The sequence below is a fragment of the Aethalodelphis obliquidens genome, unplaced genomic scaffold (genome assembly GCF_003676395.1).
Source record: "Aethalodelphis obliquidens isolate GAN/ISIS:26980383/991018 unplaced genomic scaffold, ASM367639v1 scaffold3, whole genome shotgun sequence".
NCBI classification, from domain to species: domain Eukaryota; kingdom Metazoa; phylum Chordata; class Mammalia; order Artiodactyla; family Delphinidae; genus Aethalodelphis; species Aethalodelphis obliquidens.
In genome coordinates this window covers 42530947-42556798 of record NW_020837947.1, presented here as the reverse complement: position 1 = coordinate 42556798, position 25852 = coordinate 42530947, and the positions used below count along the sequence as shown (strand labels likewise).

The 25852-nt window shown below is 38.6% G+C and overlaps 1 protein-coding gene across 1 annotated transcript in view; it reads right to left on the bottom strand.

The window, feature by feature from the left end:
* Window positions 1-25852, bottom strand: part of ROS1 (ROS proto-oncogene 1, receptor tyrosine kinase) — a 112188-nt gene that overhangs the window by 23251 nt on the left and 63085 nt on the right. The window contains 12 exon segments of the mRNA XM_027079691.1: window positions 763-892; window positions 1829-1893; window positions 3924-4086; window positions 5323-5458; window positions 8410-8493; window positions 12158-12348; window positions 15244-15361; window positions 16094-16262; window positions 20368-20544; window positions 20632-20864; window positions 22016-22160; window positions 24360-24562. Of these exon segments, the coding sequence (XP_026935492.1) occupies window positions 763-892; window positions 1829-1893; window positions 3924-4086; window positions 5323-5458; window positions 8410-8493; window positions 12158-12348; window positions 15244-15361; window positions 16094-16262; window positions 20368-20544; window positions 20632-20864; window positions 22016-22160; window positions 24360-24562 (1814 nt within the window).

Here is a 25852-nt window from a genome sequence, read left to right as displayed (position 1 = left end):
AAATAGAAATAGAAATTTATTTCAATAGAAATAAAACCCGTAATTTTTAAAACTACACATTTAAATTTTAGTTACTTGTTTTGTCTCAGGTGTTTCTCACCTGAGACCTAAAAGCAGGTTCCCACAGGTGCTGAGACCCCCGGCCCTCATTCCCCACACGTGCCACAGTATTTACACCGTCCACTGTGCTGGATGCTGCTCTAGGCACTGCGGACATGGAGAGGATGGATCGGGGCTGCATTTTGTTAGCAGGACCCTAGAGTGGACGGGACCTATTAGCATGGTTGTAGGAAAAGAAAAGTAAGGAACCAGATGGATGGCATGAAGGAGGATGCATGAAATCAAGAGCTCTGTTTTGGCCAAAGTTTGAGACGCCTGTGCAAATCCACACAGAAAAGTCAGCTGGGAGAGATGTAAGACTAAGGGCTGGAAATTTCAATTTGGGACAGAAAGGCAGATAGATTAAGTACAGAGAAACTCCACACATTCTCTGTTCTTCAGAAACCATGATTCTGGCAGGGAGGGACCTATTTTTCCATTAGATACTAAGAGCAGGCTCAGATAGCCAGAAAGTGCGAGACATTAGCCCAGGGTTCTAGTTTGACTAATCCAACATGAAGGAAATATAAGAATTTTTTTGACAGAAGTCTTCTAAGTTTCTACCATCAGCCCAAACTGTAGCCTATTGAATTTAAAGGAAAGTAAGACGAACTTATAGGTCATCTGCATTACATAACCAATACTGTGGACCCCATTTCCTACCGATGTCATCCGGGCTTTACGCAAATAGGTAAGAAGGTCTCCTCCTTCCATGAGTTCCAGGATGATGTACTGGGGCTCATTCAGCAGACAAACTCCAAGCTGCTTCAGAATGTTGGGATGATTAAACTTACTAAAAGGCGAAAAGAGACAGGCAGGATAACATGACAACGACAAAAATCTAGTGAGGATCTTTATGGAATAGAACAATTCTTTATTTCTGGTTTCCTTCAAAACCCTGATTTTTTTTTTTTCCTCTTAATAAATGAAAGCCTCCTTTTCCAAGAACCCGGCTGCATGCCTGCCTTACAGAGGTAATATTGCAACCCCTAGTGGCCAAGGCATGTGGATAGAACAGACTGAGTTTTAGAAGAAGTTATATTTATATTAAGCATTTTATGTTCTGGAAAAGAAAGTAATTTTAACTAATGTCCTTCTTTGAAAAATATTTTAGAACATCATGTTTTTGGTCATGACAAATATGAAATACTCTCTCCCTTTCAGAGAAACAATTCAGACATTCAGGTTTGGCTACAAACGTTTGCTCAAGAGGTCAAAGCAAATAAGCCCCAATCTAACAATCAGAACCCACAACTTGGGACCCAATCAACCACTGCCTCAGGGTGTATTAAGATGTATTTGAGTAGTTTTCATGACCATCAACTAATTCTAACCTTGAAGACAAGTTTACCAAGACCAGGGATATTCTCATTGACATCACTGTACTTAAGAGAACTCTCCCTTACTTGGTCTACTTGACCCATTATCACACATTTAGAAGAACATAAGCATATTTAAAGCTGAACAGCTTCAGAAATCCCTTGCAAGACATGCTTCTTATTGAAGGTAAAAGAAAGGACTGCCTGAGGACTGCTTGTGACCAGGCTCAGAAGGCTGGGTTCTATAGAATACTTGTCACTCCAGACATATTTCCTTTTAAACTTCAGCCATGTTTATTTTGGGCATAATCTGTTATGTCAGGTCATTTTGAATGTTAAAAATCCACCAATCAGATGTAAGAGCTTCCTACCCATACCAAGGGAAAATTATTATAGAGCTGCCCTGATACCTCATCAGGTGTGCCTCCTTCAGGAATTCAATCTTCTCCTGGTCTGTGGAGCCCTTCTTCAAAGTCTGTGCAATGTAAAAACAAGCCAGGAATCAGTATAGCAGACATTTCCGTGAGCTCAGTGGGTTAATGGAGACAGTCTTTGTTTTGTTTTGTAATATGCACCCTTATCATAAAAAACTGTGTTCTCCAATTCTCCAGCCTCCCTTGCAAACAGGGCTGGTCATATGACTCAGTACTCATCAAAAAGATGTAAGGGGGAAACTGCTGAGGGGGAGAGAGGCTTGTGCAGAACTTTTACTTTCCTGAACATATACATCTAACGCTATCCTTCCCCCTCTCCATGTCCTGAATGAAGATGTGATGCTTGATTCTTTGGCAACCATCTTGGGACCATAAGGCACCATACATGTACAAAGTTGAGAGAATTTCAGATATACTGGCTCTGGCCTGACACAGTACTACACCAAAGCCAGAAGTCAACTTGTTATCTAAGAAAAAGAAACACTTGTTTAAACCAGTTGAGGTTAGAGTATGTGAAAGACTGTTAAATGCTATCAATTGGAAGTGGAGAAAATTCTGCCAACTTCTCTGGCTGTATAGCCCACTCTCAAAGCAATAAATTCCTAACAAGCAGTGATCAGGATATTATTCAATTACATAAAAGATTCATCATCCTTTGATCAAAAGAAAGTTTTATAAAAATATGAGAGTGTATCCAGGGCTTCCTTAAAACGACATCATCAAATACACCATGATGAATAATTGTGTAGTCCAGGGGTCAGCAAACTACAGCCTGTGGACCAACTCCAGCCTGTTAACTATTTTTGTACAGCTTATGATCTGAAAATAGTTGTTACATTTTTATTAGTTGTTATTTTATTTTTTCCAGGTTTATTTTTTTTAACATCTTTATTGGAGTATAATTGCTTTACAATGGTGTTAGTTTCTGCTTTATAACAAAGTGAATCAGTTATACATATACATATGTTCCCATATCTCTTCCCTCTTGCATCTCCCTCCCTCCCACCCCTCCAGGCGGTCACAAACCACCTAGCTGATCTCCCTGTGCTATGCAGCTGCTTCCCACTAGCTATCTATTTTACGTTTGGTAGTATGTATATGTCCTTGCCACTCTCTTGCTTTGTCACAGCTTACCCTTCCCCCTCCCCATATCCTCAAGTCCATTCTCTAGTAGGTCTGTGTCTTTATTCCTGTCTTACCCCTAGGTTCTTCATGACATTTTTTTTCTTAGATTCCATATATATGTATTAGCATATGGTATTTGTTTTTCTCCTTCTGACTTACTTCACTCTGTATGACAGACTCTAGGTCCATCCACCTCACTACAAATAACTCAATTTCATTTCTTTTTATGGCGGAGTAATATTACATTGTATATGTGTGCCACATCTTCTTTATCCATTCATCTGTTGACAGACACTTAGGTTGCTTCCATGTCCTGGCTATTGTAAACAGAGCTGCAGTGAACATTGTGGTACATGACTCTTTTTGAATTATGGTTTTCTCAGGGTATATGCCCAGTAGTGGGATTGCTTTTTCCAGCTTTATTGAGGTATAATTAACTTGTTACATTTTTAAATGGTTGAAAAAAGTTATAAAAAAGTAGAGTATTTCATAACACATGAAAATTATATAAAATTTAAGTTTCCGTTTTCATAGATAAAGTTTTACTGGAACACAACCACACCCATTCATTCACATAGTGACTATGGCTGATTTCACACTGCAATGGCAGAGTTGCGTAGTTGCAACTGACACCATCTAGCCAGCAAGCCTAAAATATTTACTATCTGCCCTAGCACCTAGCACCCCAGTTCTCTTATGGTATATTTGAAGGGAAAGACTGTCTGCCAGGTCTTAGCTAATTAGTAACCTCAGAGGTAACTGTTAATAACAGAATTTATGTATGAAATGGGGGGAAAATGTGATTTCTGTAGCCATGGACAGGTTTCTACCTTCTCCCAGTTATCTTTCCCATCAAGAACACTCCTCTTTTATCATAGTTGTATCCATGTAAGTCCCTGTAAATATGTTGACATAACAAGTCAAGGAGTTAAAAGATCAGCATTACCTTCACTGCTACTTTGGTTTCTGCACTTCCAACTCCTAAGATGTCTACCGCTGTCCCTTCATACACTTCTCCAAAGGCCCCACTTCCCAACAAGAGATGCAGAGTCAGTTTTTCCCGAGGGAAGGCAGGAAGACTGTCAATCTCCTCTTGGGTTGGAAGCGTACTGGAAAATAACAATATTTTTGGTCTCCCAAAATGCATATGGTTTACGAGTGGGTGTTGGTGTTAGTGTTTGAGAGAGAAAAAGTATGAGAAAGAGGAAGAGAAATCTTATGGTTTTGCAACACTGCAGTGCATTCAACGTGACATAGTGATGTGTCTGTTCCTATTCCTTTCCTATTCCACCATCCAGAATATTCCTTCTCTCTTCCAAAACCCAGACAGAACATGTTACTTCACTTCTAGGCACCTTCATTTTGATGGCATGCCTGTGTGTGCACTGCCTCAAGGCTTTTTACTGTAGTTTGTTTCGTTAAAGTTATCAGTTATTAATTTCTTCAGGTCACCAATTTGTGTAAAAAGCTATTGCAAATTAGTAATAAATACAGCTGGGCTTATGATCTCAAAAGCTTTTGCTTTACTTCATACACCTGATCTCTCATGTAAAACAAAATTTACTATGACCACAAAATTACTCCATGTCCATCAGGTTAACTTTTAGAAAGTCAAGTTTCTCACTTGGAATATCATGAGGGGAAGGAAATCCATCCGCATTAAAAATGCTTTGAGATTTTAAAAGAGAATCTTGAATATCAGATATGCTGTGTATTTTCTCCAGGAAAAGTCACCTCTGAAAAGCTGATTTAGGTCACCTCTGTGTCTACTTCACATCCTGTGTTCTTATGTCTTTAAATAAATTTCTAGAAGCAAGGCCAATGGCTATATAATCCTTTTTGCATGGAACATAACATAGTGTCTTGTACAAGGAGACATTTAAATATTTTCTTTAATTATGATGACAATGGAAGTTCAAACCTCATCTATTTTAGAGAAGTTTTGTAGGCAATCACCATAGAATTTCGGAAAACAGAATAAAATTGACTTAATAGCACACACAAGAGACCTTGGAATTCTTCTCTTCCAGTTGAATCAATCATGTTACCATCTACTCCCTTCCACGTAGTAGTTATCTCCTTGTTTTACTGACTTTCAAACTATGTGATAAGACACTAGAAAACAACTAATTTCTGTTTATTTTTCTTAGGATAGGATAACAACATAATTTGCCATCCATCCCAGGTCACATTTGAGAGTGAAAGGGGATGTTACTTTTGAATATGCCAGAATAATATGGGCATAAAGCAGGACAGTCCTGCGTAACGTGGCATGCATGGGCACTCTCTTTAGAGCTGCCCTCTCTCCATCTAGGTGCCCCATAATGCCGGCCCAGGTTACATACTGTATCGCATAGCAGGCATTCGCCAGTCCTACTCCAGCGGCCAGACCTCGAAGGTCAGCCAACTCTTTGTCTTCATTTATGAGACCCGTCAGCCCTTCCTTGGGAGTTTTTTGATTCTTTAATCTTCTGTGCCAGACTATAAAGACAAAAGATCATAATTCACAAAATGAAACATTGCTTTCTTTTTCTTTAGGAAATGCTAACAATACAATTTTAAAGTTTATACTGAAGAACACTATTGATAGAATAACAGAATTTGATTGAAAAAATATGCCCATAATAGAATAACTAAATCCAGGTACAAAGCCATATGAAAACACATAACTTATACCACATCACATTATATCTCACTTCTCAGAGTAAATTTTAATATATTTCTTATTGCTGTTATAAACAAGTTGAAGCAACTTAATATCAGAACTTATTTCTCAAAATCACCCATAAACTAGAATCAAAATAAACCAAAACAAACTTGCATAATAATTATTAGTGAACAAATTCATTTCTGAATCCAGATATGTCCAGGTTATACTCCTCAGCAGACCTGAGGAATGCTTTCAATATAATGGCATGCTTTATTTTAAAATGCAGAGTACAAGAGTGTATATTCATTGTTTTTCATAATACACATACTCAAATACATAGAAAAATTATTAGAATGAAATCTACCAAGTGTTAGCAGTGATCCTCCCTAGCTGTGGGATCATGGGCGATTTGTATTGTCTTCTTCATACAATGGGCAAATATTATTTTTATAATCATGAAACATAAGTAATATCTTTTGAAGATTAAAATACAATTATATCATTAAGATCGCCCATCAATACTAGAATATTGGCTCAGAAGTTGAAAACAGCAAGGATGCTTTGTGAGATGATGATTAAAATTTGAACTTTATTCCATAGTAGCTTCAGTACCCAACAGGTGAGAGTTTTATGCAAGTGAAATTCTGTCTGAGGGACCACACAACAGGGAGAGATCTTAAGTACCTTTACTAATGCAATTCTTCAAACCTGAAATGCTCTTACCATCCCTCTTCATTTTTAAAGGCCCAGAATGAGGCCCCACATCCTCAGGGATGCCTTCCGAGACCTCTGCAACCTCTGTTGATCTCTCATCTCTGAACTTCTAAGACCAACTGTGGCTCTCAGTCAGCATGGCTATGTCACTGTCTTCTACATTTCCTATTTCCTTTTATTGCTGTTTAACACATATCCTGCTATTTATCTTTTCGTACAGGTATGTCTTACCTCCCCCATTAAATGGCAAGCTCCTGAGATCAGCAATTGTATTTTACAGTTTATTTTCCTTTGCTCCCAGCGTCAGGCTCATGTTGCACAGTAGATATAACCACTCACCAAAGTGAAAGCTGTCGATGCTTATTTTAAAACCCTTGCTTCAATTTTGTATTTATAAGTATGACTGATGAGAGCCCTCTGCACAATACAAATTTTTAAACAATTGCTGTTTTCATTATTTGAATAATTCAATCTTTTCTCATGTGCTCGCATAATCCTACCGGTAAAACCGCATACACTGCTACTAAAAGCAAAAGAACCAAATTAGCTTACCTATACTCAAAAATCTGTGAGTTCCAAGTACAATAAAGACCTTTAAGTCCTGCGAAAGTCAGATATCCATAGGATGTCTTGAAAGCACAATAGCTTGTCTGAAATTATCTCATGTTCATCCACTAGAGTTATGGGTTTAAACAATGGTGATGTACAAGTAGGCAGGCAAAGGTCAGATGAAGGACTCTTCATGTAATGCTCCTTCCCAGTAGGAAAGCAGACAGTCAAGCCTATATGCCAACTGCCAAATATACTGCAGTCATATGCATAATTCTGGAGGGGGCTGGCTTAGTGGCACAAACATCAGCTGTGCAATACTTAGACTCCCTGGAACCACAGTTTAAAATCCTGGCAGGGTCAGCTGAAATATTTAGCTTTCCAAGTGAGCTGAAGAAATAACATATTCCATATATTGTCTGGTGTGGAATCTTTGAAGAGCAATCTCAATTCAAGTTTCAATGTGCTCTCTAATAGCTTATGACTCCAATCAGTTTTGGGAAGAATATAGATTTAGAACACTTAGTAAAATATTGGCTTTCTTTATCCTGAGAGTTCAACTTTATGTTTGTAACTTTTCCTTAAACTTTCCCCTATTTTTGAAAAAAAAAAAAAGAAACTACTGTTTCCTGAATATGCGCTTGAGTGTTCTCTTCCGGTAAATATCATGTCTTTTTTTGTAATGTTTCAGCATGTCAGGGACTCATACGTTAATAATGACAGGGTGACCATATATCTTATAATCCAAACCAGAACATTTTGGGGATAATGATTATGCTGAAACAATAAGAATGAAGCAGGATGTATGATCCACTATGGTAACCCCATAGGTCCAATATTTAATCATCCTTTTGGGAGCTGTCACTGTATTTTCTCATCATTAAATCTTGAGAAAAAAAAAAAAAAGACTTTTAAGACCAATACATTAGTATAAAATGAGTGGTGGGAAATAGCTAGCTTCCTATCTATCTAACCTAATTCTTCTGCTTTCCTGGTCATTTACAAATGAGCAGGGATTGGAAACAAGCAGGCCAGACATCTGCAAGAGAGAGTATTGAATGCTATAAGGCAGAAATGGATCTTTTGCAAGAGGCCCTGCTCATTCTAGACCAGGCTGTCTGCCTGGAGACCTAAACTATCCTGACCAAGGATTGTCACTGGTTTCCCTATAAAAAAAACAATTTTTTTATACCCAGAGTCATTTTTCTTTTATTTATTTCAAACTATAAGTCACAAAACACTTGTTAGATAGCCAATCTGTAATACTGTTTTAAAGAAGGCTAAAGTTGGTGCCTTTGCAAGTAGTTTTATCTAAAGTATACTGTGAAGTGTAAATACAGATTTATTTTTCATAAAAGTTACCCCAGATTAGAAAAAAAAATTCACAGGAGTTAGTGGTAATATTGTGAACTTTATAAATTTATTTCCTGTGAAAAATTAAATCAACTCAGAGATTAAATCAAGTAATATGATCAAATAAATAGTTTATTACCTATATTTCTAAATCTACTATACTTACCAAAGGTCAATAGGATTGTAACAACCAGAAATATTCCAATTATAGTAGTAAGTATAAAGCTTGTTTCTGATATCCAAAAACCATCTAATAAAATAAATGAGAAAGAGAAATTAATTCAAAGAGTAAAACTAGATTGTCTCAGTGATATGCCAGATGTGCCAGAGTTAGCTCCTATTGGACTTTTTGCAAGCCACTTGTTAAACCATCGGTAGCTTGAAATCAATCATGGTGAGAGTATTTACACCATGAGAAATCAAAATCAAGGTTTTCTTCTTATTTTTTTTCTTTTCCAATGATCTGGTTTACCAGTACATCGTTGGGATATACCCACCCCGTCTCCTACTTTAAAATGGCTGAGGAAACATGTATAATCTTTTTAGCGAATTTGGGACAAAGAAGTCTCAGTCTTCACGCACTATATGGTTGGGAGTATTATTTCTTCTATAACATGTTCATGTACATTTAATTCCATGAGTACTGAACTGAGGAATATAAACATGATAACATGGTACCTGCTCTTAGATAGTTTCATTGAGCAGAGGAGACAAACATGTGGACCAGAGCTGGCAAACTGTGGCATGCAGGCCACATCTGGCCACAGCAGCCTGATTTTGTACTATTCATGAACTAAGAATAATTTTTACATTTTAAAAATATTATTTGAAGGAGTTCCCTGGCGGCACAGTGGTTAAGAATCCGCCTGCCGATGCAGGGGACACGGGTTCAAGCCCTATTTCAGGAAGATCCCACATGCCGCGGAGCCAGTAAGCCCGTGAGCCACAACTACTGAAGCCCGTGCACCTAGATCCCATGCTCCACAACAAGAGAAGCCACCACAACGCGAAGCCCGAGCACCGCAACAAAGAGTAGCCCCCCACTCACCACAACTAGAGAAAGCCTGCACGCAGCAATGAAGACCCAACACAGCCAAAAATAAATTAATTAATTAAAAAATATATATATATATATTATTCGGAAAAAAAAAGAGGATGCTACAGAGATCATTGAATATAGGCCAGAAAGCCTAAAATATTTACTATTTGGTTCTTTGCAGACAAGGTTTACTGAGCTCTTCTCCAGATAACTAACTATAATGCAAATAAGAATGATGTCAGTTTTGTATAGAATAATGGGCTGTGTGTGTATAAAATGCAATAGCTCATTTTGCCTAAGGAGCAGCAGTTAAGCATCACAATGGGTTCATTTAAAGTTAGGCCTTCAGGCTCCCTGACTTCAGACTATACTACAAAGCTACAGTAATCAAGACAGTATGGTACTGGAACAAAAACAGAAATATAGATCAATGGAACAGGATAGAAAGCCCAGAGATAAACCCATGCACATATGGTCACCTTATCTTTGATAAAGGAGGCAAGAATATACAGTGGAGAAAAGACAGCCTCTTCAATAAGTGGTGCTGGGAAAACTGGGCAGCTACATGTCAAAGAATGAAATTAGAACACTCCCTAACACCATACACAAAAATAAACTCAAAATGGATTAAAGACCTAAATGTAAGGCCAGACACCATCAAATCTTAGAGGAAAACATAGGCAGAACACTCTATGACATAAATCACAGCAAGATCCTTTTTGACCCATGTCCTAGAGGAATGGAAATAAAAACAAAACTAAACAAATGGGACCTAATGAAACTTAAAAGCTTTTGCACAGCAAAGGAAACCATAAACAAGACGAAAAGACAACCCTCAGAATGGGAGAAAATATTTGCAAATGAAGCAACTGACAAAGGATTAATCTCCAAAACATACCAGCAACTCATACAGCTCAATATCAAAAAAAACAAACAACCCAGTCCAAAAATGGGCAGAAGACCTAAATAGACATTTCTCCAAAGAAGATATACAGATTGCCAACAAACACATGAAAGAATGCTCAACATCATTAATCATTAGAGAAATGCAAATCAAAACTACAATGAGATATCATCTCCCACCGGACAGAATGGCTATCATCAAAAAATCTAGAAACAACAAATGCTGGAGAGGGTGTGGAGAAAAGGGAACCCTCTTGCACTGTTGGTGGGAATGTAAATTGATACAGCCACTATGGAGAACAGTGTGGAGGTTCCTTAAAAAACTACAAATAGAACTACCATAGGACCCAGCAATCCCACTACTGGGCATATACCCTGAGAAAACCAGAATTCAAAAAGAGTCATGTACCAGAATGTTCATTGCAGCTCTATTTACAATAGCCAGAACATGGAAGCAACCTAAGTGTCCATCAACAGATGAATGGATAAAGAAGAGGTGGCACATATATACAATGGAATATTACTCAGCCATAAAAAGGAATGAAACTGAGTTATTTGTAGTGAGGTGGATGGATCTAGAGACTGTCATACAGAGTGAAGTAAGTCAGAAAGAGAAAAACAAATACTGTATGCTAACACATATATATGGAACCTAAAAAAGAAAAAACAATGTCATGAAGAACCTAGGGGCAAGACGGGAATAAAGATGCAGACCTACTAGAGAATGGACTTGAGGATACGGGGAGGGGGAAGGGTAAGCTGTGACAAAGTGAGACAGTGGCATGGACATATATATACTACCAAACGTAAAATAGATAGCTAATGGGAAGCAGCCGCATAGCACAGGGAGATCAGTTCGGTGCTTTGTGACCACCTAGAGGGGTGGGATAGGAAGGGTGGGAGGGAGTGAGATGCAAGAGGGAAGAGATTTGGGGACATATGTATATGTATAACTGATTCACTTTGTTATAAAGCAGAAAGTAACACACCATTGTAAAGCAATTATACTCCAATAAAGATGTTAATAAAAAAATATTTTTAAATAATAAAGTTAGGCCTTGAAGGATGAGAAGAATTTCAGTTGACAGAAAGTGAGAGAAAGGAAATCCCAGCTAAGGACAAGTGGTAGGTGGTACAAGCCTGCATTCTAGGCTGAGGGAAACAAAGGCTGAGGACCCAGTGTCATGAAAGTTTTTTACCAGTCTGACATGGCTACAGCATAAGGATAAATATCAGGAAAGATGAACCACAATCAGAGGGCAAGTCACGAAAGGCCTTAAATGCCACAGAAAGGTTTGTACTTGATTCTGAAGGCAGTGAATGGAGAGCCATTTCAAGCATTTCAGAGAGCAGTGAAGTGATCCAGATTGTGCTTCAGCTGGATTAACTGTCAGCAGTAGGATTAAGCCAAGAGCACAGGCTAGACATGGTAGCTTAAATTAGGAAAGTCAAAGTAGGAATAGGAAGAAGCAAACTCATTAGACAGAAATCAAGATAATAAAATCAACAGAACTTGGTGGCCGAATAGAGGGGAAGATCCTACATGGTACTGAGATTTCTAGCCTATGTGATTAGAAAGGTAATGTGTTATGAACAAAAATAGGCTACCCAGTGGAAGATATAGATATCGGGAAGTAGAGTTTCAGGCCTGTTGTGTAGCAGATGAGAGTACCAGGAACAGAATAATAAAGCTGGATAAAAACCAGACTGTGGACAACCTTGGAAATCCATCTAGGAACATGGACTTGATGTGGTGGGCGCTAACGATTAGCTGATTGTTACTGAGGAGAAAAAGGACATGCCGATCTTGATGTTTCAGGAAGATCACATCAGATGAAATGAATAGTTCAATAGTTTCAATGATAGATTTGTGAAGTTATACATTCACCCAATTTAATGCTAAGAATTCACCTATCTTTACCTCTGAACCTTTGTGTAATAAGTTAGTATATAGACAGACATGATAACATACCTCCAACGAATATAATATCCTCACTGATTCCACTATATTCACCAAAACCCAGATTATTTACAGCTACTGCTCTGAACTGAAATGTTCCTTTCAGGTTTTGGGGCTTCCATGTGCAAATGCTACTGCATGAGCCATTAAATGCCATCTTCCACATTAAATTCTGGTTCTGTGAATTCTTTGAAGTGCCCTTACTGCAAAAGAAAGAGCAAAGTTATAAATATAGGAAATATACAAGAGAATATATGTGTTATTTCTAGGTGCTCATATATCATTTAATGACAGAACTCCAAAGCGGCTCCTGTTGCACACTTTGCCCTTGATTTCATTCCTCTCACATGGTTTGGCTACAGCACATAGCAGAGTCTTATAAAGTCATCCCAGCAGTGCCTGGAGCCAACCAACTCAGCCCATCTGGAAAATTACGAATAATCAATGGCCAAGAGAAAGCTGAAGATCCTCTTCTTACTACTAGGGTGTGCAAACCTTCCTCAGAATTCCAAACACATAAGACAATTATTTCATACTTTTTAACTGGGAATTTTTTATTTTTCTTAATTTTTGGTGTCTTATGCTATCTGTCATTTACTGATACCATATCTGGATAAAATACAGAACATAAAATTGAAAAGGAAAATAAAATAGTTCAGCTACCAAAGTTATCATTGTATCTGAGATTCCAAGTTTCATTGCTTCCATTTATATTGGCCTACACTACCTCAATGTCAATCCTCATTATTCTTCATAACGAAACATGGGAAGAGAACAAGAGCTGGGTTCGAAAGACATAACTGAAATTACTTTTAACAGAACCACAGACTGAAGGCAAGTTCAAGGCCTTCCGATTATGTCTTTTCTGACAACGAACTTTTCAAATCTGAAACTTCTCAGACCACAGCCGTTTTAGGACTTAGTACCAACCCACAGTAACCTTGAGGATAAGTAATGGAAGCCAGTTCTGCTCCCACTAACTGAGTGGTTGTCCTGAAAGAGCACCAAGGACAGCAAGGGCTGAGCCTCTGAGGGACAGGGAATGAGCAAGGGCAGCAAGGATGGTCACAACTGTGACCAGGAGCTAAGTGACCTCAGGACCATCCTAAGTAAAGCTGCAGGACACAGTGATTTTGTACATTGTGTGAAGTCTCACATTGGGCATTGGCAATTTCATTGTTCAACCCAAACAACGCTGATCCAAGAGAAAGAGACCCTTAAAAATGTATAAAGGGTCTCTTCACGGATATTGGCCACTGAGGAAGAGAAGGAAGAATGCTTCCTTTGTTGAGCACCTTCTATTTACAACACACCGTACTGGGGCTTTTCACATGTTGTTTCATTTCATTGAATCTTCTCAACAACCTAAAGAGGTAGATATCATCATCCCATTTTACAGATGAGAAAACTTAAGTTTAAGAAAGCAATAAAGCAAGGATTTAAACATGGTCTGTGTACTGGGTTGAATAATTCCCCCCAAAATTCATGCCGCCCAGACCTTGTGAATGTGAACTTGTTTGGAAATAGGGTCTTTTCAGATGTAATTAAGTCAAGATGAGATCATACTGGATGAGGGCGGGCCCTAAATCCAATGACCAGTGCCCTCTTAGGAAAGAGAAATTTGGACACAGACACATACAAGGAGAACATCATGTGATGACAGAGCCAGAGACTGTTGTGATCCATCTACAGACCAAGGAATGCCAAGGATTGCCAGGCATCACCAGAAGCTAAGAAGAGGCAAGGAAGGATGCTTCCCTAGAACGCAGTCCTGCCAGCACCTTGATTTCAGACTTCTAGTCTCCAGAACTGCTAGAGAATAAATATCTGTTGTTTTAAGCCACCCAGTTGGTCGTACTTTGTTCCAGCTTCCCTGGAAAACTCATACAGTCAGCTCAGCTCCCAAGTGCATGCACCTTGCGCTACGACCACCACTGCACCATCAGCAAGTACACACGAGTATCCTGACTGAAGAAGATATTCTGAGATACTGTCAGGTACTCTGAGACAGATAATGCATTCTATTATACCATAGTCCCTCTCCTGAGAGCAGAGACTTGGGGGCAAGGAAATGCAGAGTATTTATGGAGCCATACACTTAAGGTGTTACTGAGGGGAATACACTACAGGGGTCCTAGTGGTGTGGCCTGGTTGGTGAACATAAATGCAGTCACAGACCACCAGGATGGTTCTGCAGGTCAGAATGTATTTCACTCTGCATGAAAAAAAAAAAAAGTGACAGAAATTTCAAGAAAGTTTCAGTTAGAAATATGGCCAACATAATTCTCTAGCATGAGCAGGAAATTTTTTTAAGGCTATGGGAATGCCAGAGCAAGATGAAGCAAAAATAGATCTGAAGCTCAAGTTGCCAGGACTATAATTATGGAAGTGACTTTTGTCCTTGGAGCATCTTAAAAGATGGCTTCAGAGTCCCGTGAGGGGAGTGTCTGTGGAATTTGGAATTCGCCCCTCAAGCTGGCACAACATCAGCCCATCTGAGCCAGTTATGATTCACAGAGCTCCCCATACTGGCCAGATCTGAGGTTGCATATGTTCATCAGGTTTTCATCAAAGGCACATTTTCAGTCCCTGGGAACACACTACAAACTGTAATCTTGACAATAGAGAGGGAATCCTGGGCTGCCTACACACTGCAGGCCATTTCGGATGTTGACCTGATTTTACATTCTGAAAAATACCTAACTCATTGTCAATTCTCACTAGACCTTATTCATCTTCCTAAAACAAATTAACCTCAGAAATTTACATGCATACCGTCATCTAACATCAAACGTCAGCTCAGAATAGGTACTAAGTAAATATTAGTTACATGCTCAAAAGATTGAATTGTTTCCATCCACAGGCAGTTGCAGATTTCTGAGAAGAATGACTACCTGCCTTGTAATTGAGTGCCAAGGCTGACCACTAGGAATTGTGCAAAGAACCTAATGATGCATGCAAGGCCCTTAAACTAAAGATCCTTTGTGTTTATTTATGAATACACGTTCATAAATAGTGTTACTTTTGATCTAATAATACCTTACAATTAACTGCTTAGGTCTTTGTAGTTTACAAAGCACTTTTGCAAACGGACATACCTGATCTCAAGGATATAGTACATAAGTCTGCCTCCATTATCATCAGCTTTTTCCCACTGTATTGAATTTTTACTCCCTTCTGATAGTTTTGGAATGCCTGGTTTACTTGGGACTCCAGCTTTGGAAACAAAAGAAAATCTGATTTGTATGTTAGAAGTATAAAATATTCTGCAAAACATCTTTCTATAGACTGTATTTACTCAGAGGAAAGCCAGATATATTAAAGGAATATTCAGAAAATTATTCAAAAATTTTATTCAAGAAATATTCAAAAATTCTCATATGATTGCATATTTTTAAATGTGTAACTGAGGTTTTTATTAGTGACAGATTAGATGGATTAGTGACAGGAGTAACAATAGATCTTAGCCTGACACGAAATAAGTGATGCAAATAAAAAGAATTATTGTAAGTTTGGGAGCACTTTCCCTTGATTCCTATAGGGATCAACTTGGAGTTATAGTATACCTTTTAGAACACTAGTTAATTTAATATACTTGTTAAATATTTTTTATTTTGGGCATCTGGTTATAGTAGTCAGTAGTAAATATTTGAACACTCAGTGACACTGTTTTCATTTAGTTCTTACTGCAAAATATCATAGCTAGACAGGAAATCAGAATACTGAAATAATTTTGCCCAGTTCAGGATCCTGCAAGACCAGATGAGTATTATCTCATTACTGCCAGTAAGGACTCCTACCTCTTTTCAGTTTCTTCAGTCAGGCTCTAGAGATAGTAATTTACTCTTTTAAGAAAAATCTCAACCTCTAGGATTAGTGAAGTAAGCGATGAGAAAGGAATTGAGAAACGTCTAAAGTTTTCTAAGTGCGGAATATGTTAGTACTCACCTTTAGTCTTAAAGCTTTCTGGAAGTGAGGTGCTATTTTCTCCTGTCCTGTACACCACCACTACTCGGACATTATAGAAAGTATAAGGCTGTAGACCTGTGATGTTACAAACATAAGCAGGACCTTGGCTGCACGAAGCTTTAACATGGTAAAACTCATTGTGCTTCCACTAGAAAAAGAAGTCTCAATTAACATTTTGTTTCTTTAAGAAAAACATTTTAAACATAGAAATTCAAAATCTTGTGGCAATTAAAATTTAAAGTTTACTTTCTATTAAAAAATAAGAGCTCCTTTATGAGTGGTTGATCCCAAATATTATCCTTACCACCAACAGCAATTTTATTTTTTATGACAAGCTATAAGTGACTTGAATGATGGTCCTTAAGATAAGTCCAAGGTGGGAAGTGCACCCCTGAGTATATATCATCAGGGAAGATTCAGAGCTTGACTTCTTGTTATCCCTAATCAAAGGCATTTTTATTAAATCAGGATGACTGAGAACACAAATTTACACCTGAGGGGAAATGATGGATCAAAACAGTGATACTTTCAATTCCACGGATTTGCTAACTTCAAAGTAATAATATTTTTACATATTTTGATTCTTTGAAGAAGTCCACAGTGACTTATAAATTAAAACATTTAGTTTTTCCTCCCCAAACCCTCTTCAGACATCTAACCAACATTCCTTATATTTATACATAGGAAGCCTAGTTCCCTAAAAGAAGGACATTTTTGCCCACCATCACTCAGTCACTAAATAGCAAGGTTACAAGTTAACTATAGGAAATGTTACTTTCATTTCACTGGGTCTCTAATTATAGCTATCTTAAACTTCTTTCTTTGAAACACTGCTTTAAAAAAATTTGTATGTTTGGACTCTTAATATCTTGTTTGAAAATGATGATTTTTTTCGATGTACAAATAGGAAAAGACAGCGGCATTCTGTCAAGGGTTCTTCTTGTCTTTTCCTCAGTAGAGTTTCCTAAGAAGGTCAGTTTCCATAAATAAACCTGACTTTACATCTCCTTTTTCACTTAGCACTCACAAGGTCATGCCATTTCATTGGATGGGCACTTTATATTAGTTTTCTGTTCAGTTAGAAATGATTCTCTGTAGCACCTTCAGGAAGTAGACCACCTGGTTCCAGAAAGAAAGAGGAACAGAAGGAATGAAAAAAAAACAAAAACCAGAAATGCTGATGTCAGAGACATTGCCTGTTAAACTCATGAATGTCTCAATCCCACTGAGACATATAGCCTAATGAAACAGATGCACTGGGTCCTTAATATTTATGCTGAACTTTCTGAGAGAGACAAAGCGAGAGAAATGCTGAGCCCTGGCTCAAAAATTTTAGCCCTTTTTGGTCCTGCCTCCTTAATGCTCTGTCATAGAAGCCTTCAGTGAATAGTCTAGATGGCCCAACATTCCACACCAACCAGAAATTATCAGAGCTCCTTGGAATGTCAGGGAGATGTTTGACCAGGGGCTTTGCTGGAAAACTGTGGAGTATTGACCTCACCACAGCAATGAATGTTCTGGGCAGACCATCAGCTTGGAGAGGTACCACAGGCTACCCCAGTAAATCACAAGGGAGTTGGGATTTTCCATTCATCAGAGGCCAACAGGTGCAGGGGGGGAAGGCTACCACAGAGGATTTCCAAATTCTTGGGCAAGGGTGTGAGGGAAATGGTGCAGACTATGGTGCAAACACCGTGTCTCAGTTTCAGAGACTGAAATTTCAGAAATGTTTGGTTCTGGTAGGGATTCCCCTGGACAGCTGAGAAAAAGACAATTGTAATGAATTTCCATGAAAAAAATTTACCAAAGCAAAATTATTTGTTTCTCCTCAATCTTAAATTGAATATGTTCTTCTGCTATACATTGTTGTGAGAAAGAATCTATGAAATTTAAGACCAAGATAAAAATTTAGCCTTGTGCTCTAATTCCCTCATTTTTCCATGTAAGGAAAAGATGAAGACTGGAAGTTTATCCTTTTCTCCTTTCCTTTCTGAAAAAAAAAAAATTCATTAAAATATTTACTCACCCTCATCACTCACCCCTCAGTTTCAGTGTGGAGTTACAGGACCATTGCTAGCTGTCCTATCATTATGAGTTAGATTCAACTTGCTCAAAAGAAATAGAACTTTCTAACTAGATGTAACATAGCCTTCTACTGTGCTCATCAGTTAGTACTTGTAGGTGGTCACGCATGTAGAAATTACTATCTTACATGTTCAGCTTCATGATTTCTTAAGTGGTCTATCTGGAACCTGTGCTGAGCAAGTGTAGTGGAAGTTTTGAAAGAAAAAGCATCACATGAAAGTCATGAGGACTGAGCCAGGTGGCCCCTGTCTGCTGCCCCTCTCCCAAACTTTGCGAAGCTGGGTGGGTGACGATGACTCATGTTCCTTCTGTGTATGAACCAAGGAGAACCTCTGTAAGGATGAGTCAGCCCTGAGGGTCCTCCCCTGCACGGTTGTGATATCTGACTCATCAGGGTGCCTTACTGGGTCCTGGCTTCTCATCAGTAAAACGAGAGGCTGGAGTCATCACCTCTAAGGTCCTTCCTCAGTTCACGTCTTTGATGTGGGAAATGAGCTTTACATCCCTCCCCTTGACCTCAGACTGAACCACATTAAGCTCACCTAAATAGATGTCCCCAAAGAGATGATCCTTCAATTTCTCCAATTTAAAACTGAAGTTTTATGAAATGACCAATTTTTAAATAGGCAACAAATCATCATAAACATGCTTAATGGAAAAGATCTGATTGAACTATGGTCTTTGGTCTTACCAACTTAATATTCACTGCTGTTTTATATTTTTCATAGTTTTTATCTAAAAGTACAAGATTATAAAAAATATTTTACATAGAAAAATTTTAAGCCTCTGGGGAGCAACTCCATTTTTTTTTGTTTGTTTGTTTTTGTTTTGTTTTGTTTTGTTGCGGTACGCGGGCCTCTCACTGTTGTGGCCCCTCCCGTTGTGGAACACAGGCTCCGGACGCGCAGGCTCAGCGGCCATGGCTCACGGGCCCAGCCGCTCCGCAGCATGTGGGATCTTCCCAGACGGGGACACGAACCCGTGTCCCCTGCATCGGCAGGCGGACTCTCAACCACTGCGCCACCAGGGAAGCCCGCAACTCCATTTTTAAAGAAAAGTGAGGTCATGACTATACTGATTTGTTTTTAAGTTCCCACTAAACAAAACACTCCTAACCAATCTTTACAAATGCGGACACACAAATATATAATAATGAAAAATGAAACATTACAGTTATAAAAACTTAATCATCTATTAAGTACATCAGTATAAAAATTAATGTAGACTTTCCCTAGCAGTGAATTAATTAGATTAACTGATGCTTAAATTCAGTGGGCATTTTTACATTGGTTAAAGCGTGAAGATTTTTGAATGAGGAGCCATTTAAACTAGTTTACATGCCAAGATCCAACTAGTTTAGAATAAACTAGTTTTATATTTTACTTCTCTCCTGTTGCTATTCAGCCCTGAAATGGCTGAAAGAACATTTCTAAACAAGGTTTTAGATTTATGTTTGTTCATTTCTTTCCATTTTTTTTCATAGAAAACAGCAAATTGCTATGGACTTTAAACTGAAGAGCCATGATGGTAACATCTAAAGTAAGTAAAACATTATGAAACCAGTAAACCATAATTTATACCCTTTTATGTGAAGCCTTTTAGGAGCAAATGAATCTCACTGGGAATTTTTTCCGTCAGAAATTATACCACTTCTATCTGGCAAACCTGAATCAATGAATCTTGTCAAATATATTGCTCATTTATACAACTGGATGCCCTAGAGATATCTTTTAAAAGGCCTTTTGATTTATTCTATAGCATAAAACAAAGATTTGCATTAAAAGTGTACAGCGAGGGCTTCCCTGGTGGCACAGTGGTTAGGAATCTGCCTGCCAGTGCAGGGGACACGGGTTCGAGCCCTGGTCTGCGAAGATCCCACATGCCGTGGAGCAACTAAGCCTGTGTGCCACAGCTACTGAGCCTGCACTCTAGAGCCTGTGAGCCACAACTATTGAGCCCTCGCACCACAACTGCAGAAGCCCACGTGCCCTAGAGCCCGTGCTCCGCAACTAGAGAAGCCACCGCAATGAGAAACCTGCACACCGCAACGAAGAGTAGCCCCCGCTCGCCGCAACTAGAGAGAGCCCACGTGCAGCAATGAAGACCGAAAGCAGCCAAAAAAATAAATAAATAAAACTAAAAAAAAAAAAGTGTGCAGTGAGATGTACCTTTTGGAGTTCAAACCAAAATCTGATAAGGTGAACATTAGATGGAGCCTTCCAATCTAATTGCAAACTAGTGTTCCCTGGAACCAAGGCATGAGGTTTCTCTGGCGTGTCAAACGTTTCCACAGTGACAGGATGACTCTCCGTGCACCACATTTCCTCGGCGTGGCAGGCCAGAACCTTTTTGTAGAAAAGAACAATTGCTTAACTTTTCTAGAACCTTGCACTTGAGAATGGCAATAAAAGTACCCAATATACTCGCCGTACTTTTAACACATAGAGTTTTCCACCAGACAGTCTAGTAACAAGGAGAGAGAGCCTCCCATTTGGATAGTCACTTTGCCTTAGTGGAGTCTCAGGAATGGGAGCCAGTTGAGAGATTGCCACCTGATAGCGGACTGCCTCTTGCGGTCCATTTGGCTTGTGAGATTCTCTCCAGGATATAACGAGGCTGGTGTCTGACTGCACGGTTGTGTTAATGAGCCAAACCGCCTCTGGGACTGAAATAAATAGCAGTGCACAATAAGGCATGTTGCAACAGCACTGAAAGATGGAAAGAAGTAATAGGGTCTTGATTGAGGAATAGGCATATCATGTGAGCAGAATGAATGACAGATGTTCCAAAGGAAAGCCAGCCTCCTACATAATGGAAGTTAACAGGCTGCCTGAAAGGCTCTCGCTTATTTTTGCCTAATGACTAAATCATTCTCTGGCTGCCGCTCAAGGATATGGCCAATGATGAATAATCCAATTCGGGTGAGTTTTGTGAATGGCATCAGAGATGTGTGAAAGAAATGGCCTCCCCTCGTAATAATCGCCACCTCTTACAACACCTTTTCAGATTCTAAATCCACTTTCTTTAAGGCAATGATGTTATATTACTTTACAACTCAGTAGCCTTGGTAAAATTCGCATAGAGAAAAGGCTTGGCTTTCCTAGGTTTCACCACGTGTACAGAGACCTGTAAATACATGGGAAGAGAGTGACACTGTGAGGTGAGACCAAAGAATGTGTTTCCAGACACATAGAATTGATGATGATGTTTTGCCATGTAGTTGCTTTTCATTTTGATGGGATATTTTCCATCATCTTCTGGTGTTCGAGTAAGGATCATGTCAACAGAATATTCTCCTAGAAATACATTTTTCTTATTAAGCTTAAAAAAACTCACATAATAAAGATAACTTAGCATCCAGATAAAAACCAAGTATAGGGCTTCCCTGGTGGCTCACTGGTTAAGAATCTGCCTGCCAATGCAGGGGACACAGGTTCAAGCCCTGGCCCGGGAAGATCCCACATGGTGCAGAGCAACTAAGCCCATGCACCACAACTACTGAGCCTGTGCTCTAAAGCCTGTGGGCCACAACTACTGAGACTGCATGCTACAACTAATGAAGCCCACGCACCCTGAGCTCATGCTCTGCAACAAGAGAAGCCACTGCAATGAGAAACCTGTGCACCACAACGAAGAGTAGCCCCCACTCGCCGCAACTAGAGAAAGCCCACACGCAGCAACGAAGACCGAATGCAGCCAAAAATAAATAAATAAATTTATTTTTAAAAAAACCCCAAAAAGCAAATATAGGCACACACAAGCACATATATCATAAAATTCCACTCTAGAAAATCCCACACTGCACCCGTAACTCACCTCCACTTTTAGTTTTTCCCCAAATCTCTTTTCCCAGAGGTAATTGTTCCAAAGGATCTGAATAATAATTCCTTACAGCTGTCCGTATCATATATGTTGAAAATGGTTGTAAACCTTCAATAAGGGCTATACTCTGCTGAAATTCCTGTAATTAATTTTAAAAAATCAGTGTCTTATTTTTTGTACAAACAGGGAGAAATTATTTAATCAAAGAGAAAAAAACTAAAAGACTCAAATATTTTTAATTCATCTTTAAATCTTGGATCATGAGTGACAATCTTCACTGTCCTAGTCTGCCCAGAATGTCTCCAAGAATAAATGCCAAATGATTGGCAGCCTCAGTCAGTTGTGACATAATCATTTCACTTAGGAAGCTGAATTCCCAGAGCACACTATCTCATTAGCGTTGCATTAGAAATTCAGCAGGAAGGTATTGTAAGGATGTGACACATCCGTGAATACAATAAAAGAATAAGCTACATTATCTAATCATTCTCAGAAATAAACTTTAAGAAACTAAAAAGGCTTTCCTTACACTAATGGTTCTCAATTTTGGTTACACTTTGGAAACATCTGGGAAGTTTTAAGAAAATACTGATACCTGGGTCCCACCCCTAAAGATTCTGATTGCATTGGTCTGAGGTGAAGCATGGGCTCAGAAATTTTAAAAGCTTCAATGTGCTGTCAAGTTTGAGAACCACTCACTGCCTTTGGCCCATATTAATCATTATGAAGACAATAAGAGATAAGCTCTAATAAGAGAAATGACAGAAACCCAATCTTGGTCAGCCAAATGATCCAATCTGTCTCTGAAACGACTCCTGTTAGAAATGTGTAAAGAAAGGTTAAAATAGACAAAATTTTAAAATAAATAAATAAATATATATATTTATATATATATATATTTTTTGTGGTACGCGGACCTCTCACTGCCGTGGCCTATCCTGTTGCGGAGCACAGGCTCCGGACGCGCAGGCTCAGCGGCCATGGCTCACGGGCCCAGCCGCTCCGCGGCATGTGGGATCTTCCTGGACGGAGGCACAAACCCGCGTCCCCTGCATCGCAGGTAGACTCTCAACCCCTGTGCCACCAGGGAAGCCCAAAAATAAATATATTTTTTAAAAATAGACAAAATAAAGGAAGTTACAAGAATCAGAAAGAAAGTATATAGTGCTTAACCTCCAATAGATGATGGTCAATTTCACCTTTTGACTTGATTATAAAATAAGCACAAAGAAAAATACTGGATACATACAATTCCATCTCAAAGACAACTGGAACACCCAGGCCAATGATGGAATGAATTGTCTCCATTCATTCATTCAAGAAATATCTAGTAATGCCTATACAATGCCAAGTAGTATCTAGGTGCTAGGAATACAATGATGAATAAAAACGTAGTCTCTGTATAACAACACATTTCACAACATATAGAAAATAAACAAAAATATAATGTACAATTTTTATATTAGCTACATGCTATGGAGGAAAGGTATACAGAAATGTTCTTTCTGTCCAGTTCATTTCTTACCCCTCAATCTGCTGGAATGGCCACAAAAACAAGTCTCTATCACTTTCTGGGGATAATTAGATAATTAGGGAGGGAAACAAACCCAGCTCTTTTAGGACACTCAGGAAACAGTCACTATAAGGCAATCTACCGACTGATTAGGGTTAATATATTTCCTTGAAGCTTAACTTACTCGTAGACAAGAGACTAGATAGAACACAGTATGTTTTTGGTTTTTTTACATCTTTATTGGAGTATAATTGCTTTACAATGGTGTGTTAGTTTCTGCTTTATAACAAAGTGTATCAGTTATACGTATACATATGTTCCCATAACTCTTCCCTCTTGCGTCTCCCTCCCTCCCACCCTCCCTATCCCACCCCTCCAGGCGGTCACAAAGCACAGAGCTGATATCCCTGTGCTATGCGGCTGCTTCCCACTAGCTATCTACCTTACGTTTGGTAGTGTATATATGTCCATGCCTCTCTCTCGCCTCGTCACAGCTTACCCTTCCCCCTCCCCATATCCTCAAGTCCATTCTCTAGCAGGTCTGTGTCTTTATTCCTGTCTTACCCCTAGGTTCTTCATGACATTTTTCTTCTTAAATTCCATATATATGTGTTAGCATACGGTATTTGTCTTTCTCTTCCTGACTTACTTCACTCTGTATGACAGACTCTAGGTCTATCCACCTCATTACAAGTAGCTCAGTCATCTGTAAAAGTTAGCATCACAGTGTGTTTCAGAACATAATATAGAAAATACTATGGCTGAGGATTTATATCAAAAAAAGGCATCTTGTGAAAAGACAAAGACAACGGGCTCCAACCTTACCAGCATTCTATCTTTCAGTTCAGAGCTGTTCTTCCTGTCATTTACTTCTTTGTAATAAAGCAGGTATGTGGGAGTGGGACTGGTGATGCCATCCCACATGTGGTTTGTCTGGACAGGTGGTAATCTGATTGTGAGGCTGGTATTAGTGGTGTTAAGTATAGTTGGCTCTGCAATATCTGAAGCTAGAGACAGAAATGCTCTATCTAAAATAATAATAAAAAGATTAAATATATACACATGTACGTACAAGAGAAACAGCAGATTTATCTAACATCAAGGATAATATCATATTTTCTTTTTATTTAACTGACAAGGTATGGTACATTGGAGTGTTGGAAATGTTATTCAGGACAGGAAGACACGTTTTTTTTCATACGTTTTGAACATGTTAAACGCCTGGGGAAGAGTGCAAAATAACTGGTAATTGCTTACAATTTCCAGCAGATGGAGCTAAACTACCCTTAATTACGTACCTAGACAGTGAATAGCAAATTAAGTTGACCCTTTTTTATTTTGAAGAAAGTAATGAGAGCATTATATCAATCATATTTTTCAATGAATTCCGATTATGAAAACTGATGTTATCTTTAGGACTTTTATTTCTAGGGATATGCGTGTGTGTTCAAACTCAAACAGATATTGCATGGATTTTTTAAATCTCTTAAATGAATTATTTCACCAAAATATGCACTCAGTTTATTTATAAGTTCTCCCATGTTTTCATATTGTATAACTTACGTATTTTATAACTGAATACATTTAAGCAAAGAGGGTTTATTTTACTCATTTCTCTCCCTCTCTAAGAGGAAATTATACTGAATTTAGAATGACATTGTGACTTTAATGGCAGAGAGAGCTTGTGAAAAAACTCAGAGACCACTTTAGGTTTGAATGTCACCCATGAGGCTATGTAGTGCTGTTTTTGTTTTTGGTTGGTTGGTTTTTATATTTCAAACATTTATTTTATTATGACTCTCAGCAAAAAATATATAGTCAGTTCTGCCATAATGTGATACATGCATTCCTAAAAGTCATTGCATTATACAAAACCCAGAGGATGTGTGGGGAAAATAGAGTGAAGAGCACAACACTAAAAAACTTCATGAGTGACACATTAAACAAACGAGAGAAACTTAATAAAAATGGTAGCACAAATGTACACGCTAAGTGGTTGACATATCTAATCCTATAATACATAGGCATTTTACCTTGAAAAAGACCTGAAATGTTATGCAAAGCTTTTTGACACCACTGGGAGGTCTAAAATATCATCAGGGGAGAAAAAAGACAAAAAGAAGGGAAATTATAGGACTGAGAAGACAAAGAGGATAGACAGAGAGAATGACAGGACAAGGGTTTCCCGTGTCTAAAGTAGCCTGCCACAGCCCAAGCCATGTATACAGATAGAGATAAATTGTGACCCAGGGCAAACAGCAATCACAACGTGCACCAAACCCTGACCGTTTGGAGCAATGCTGAGAGCACAACGAAGA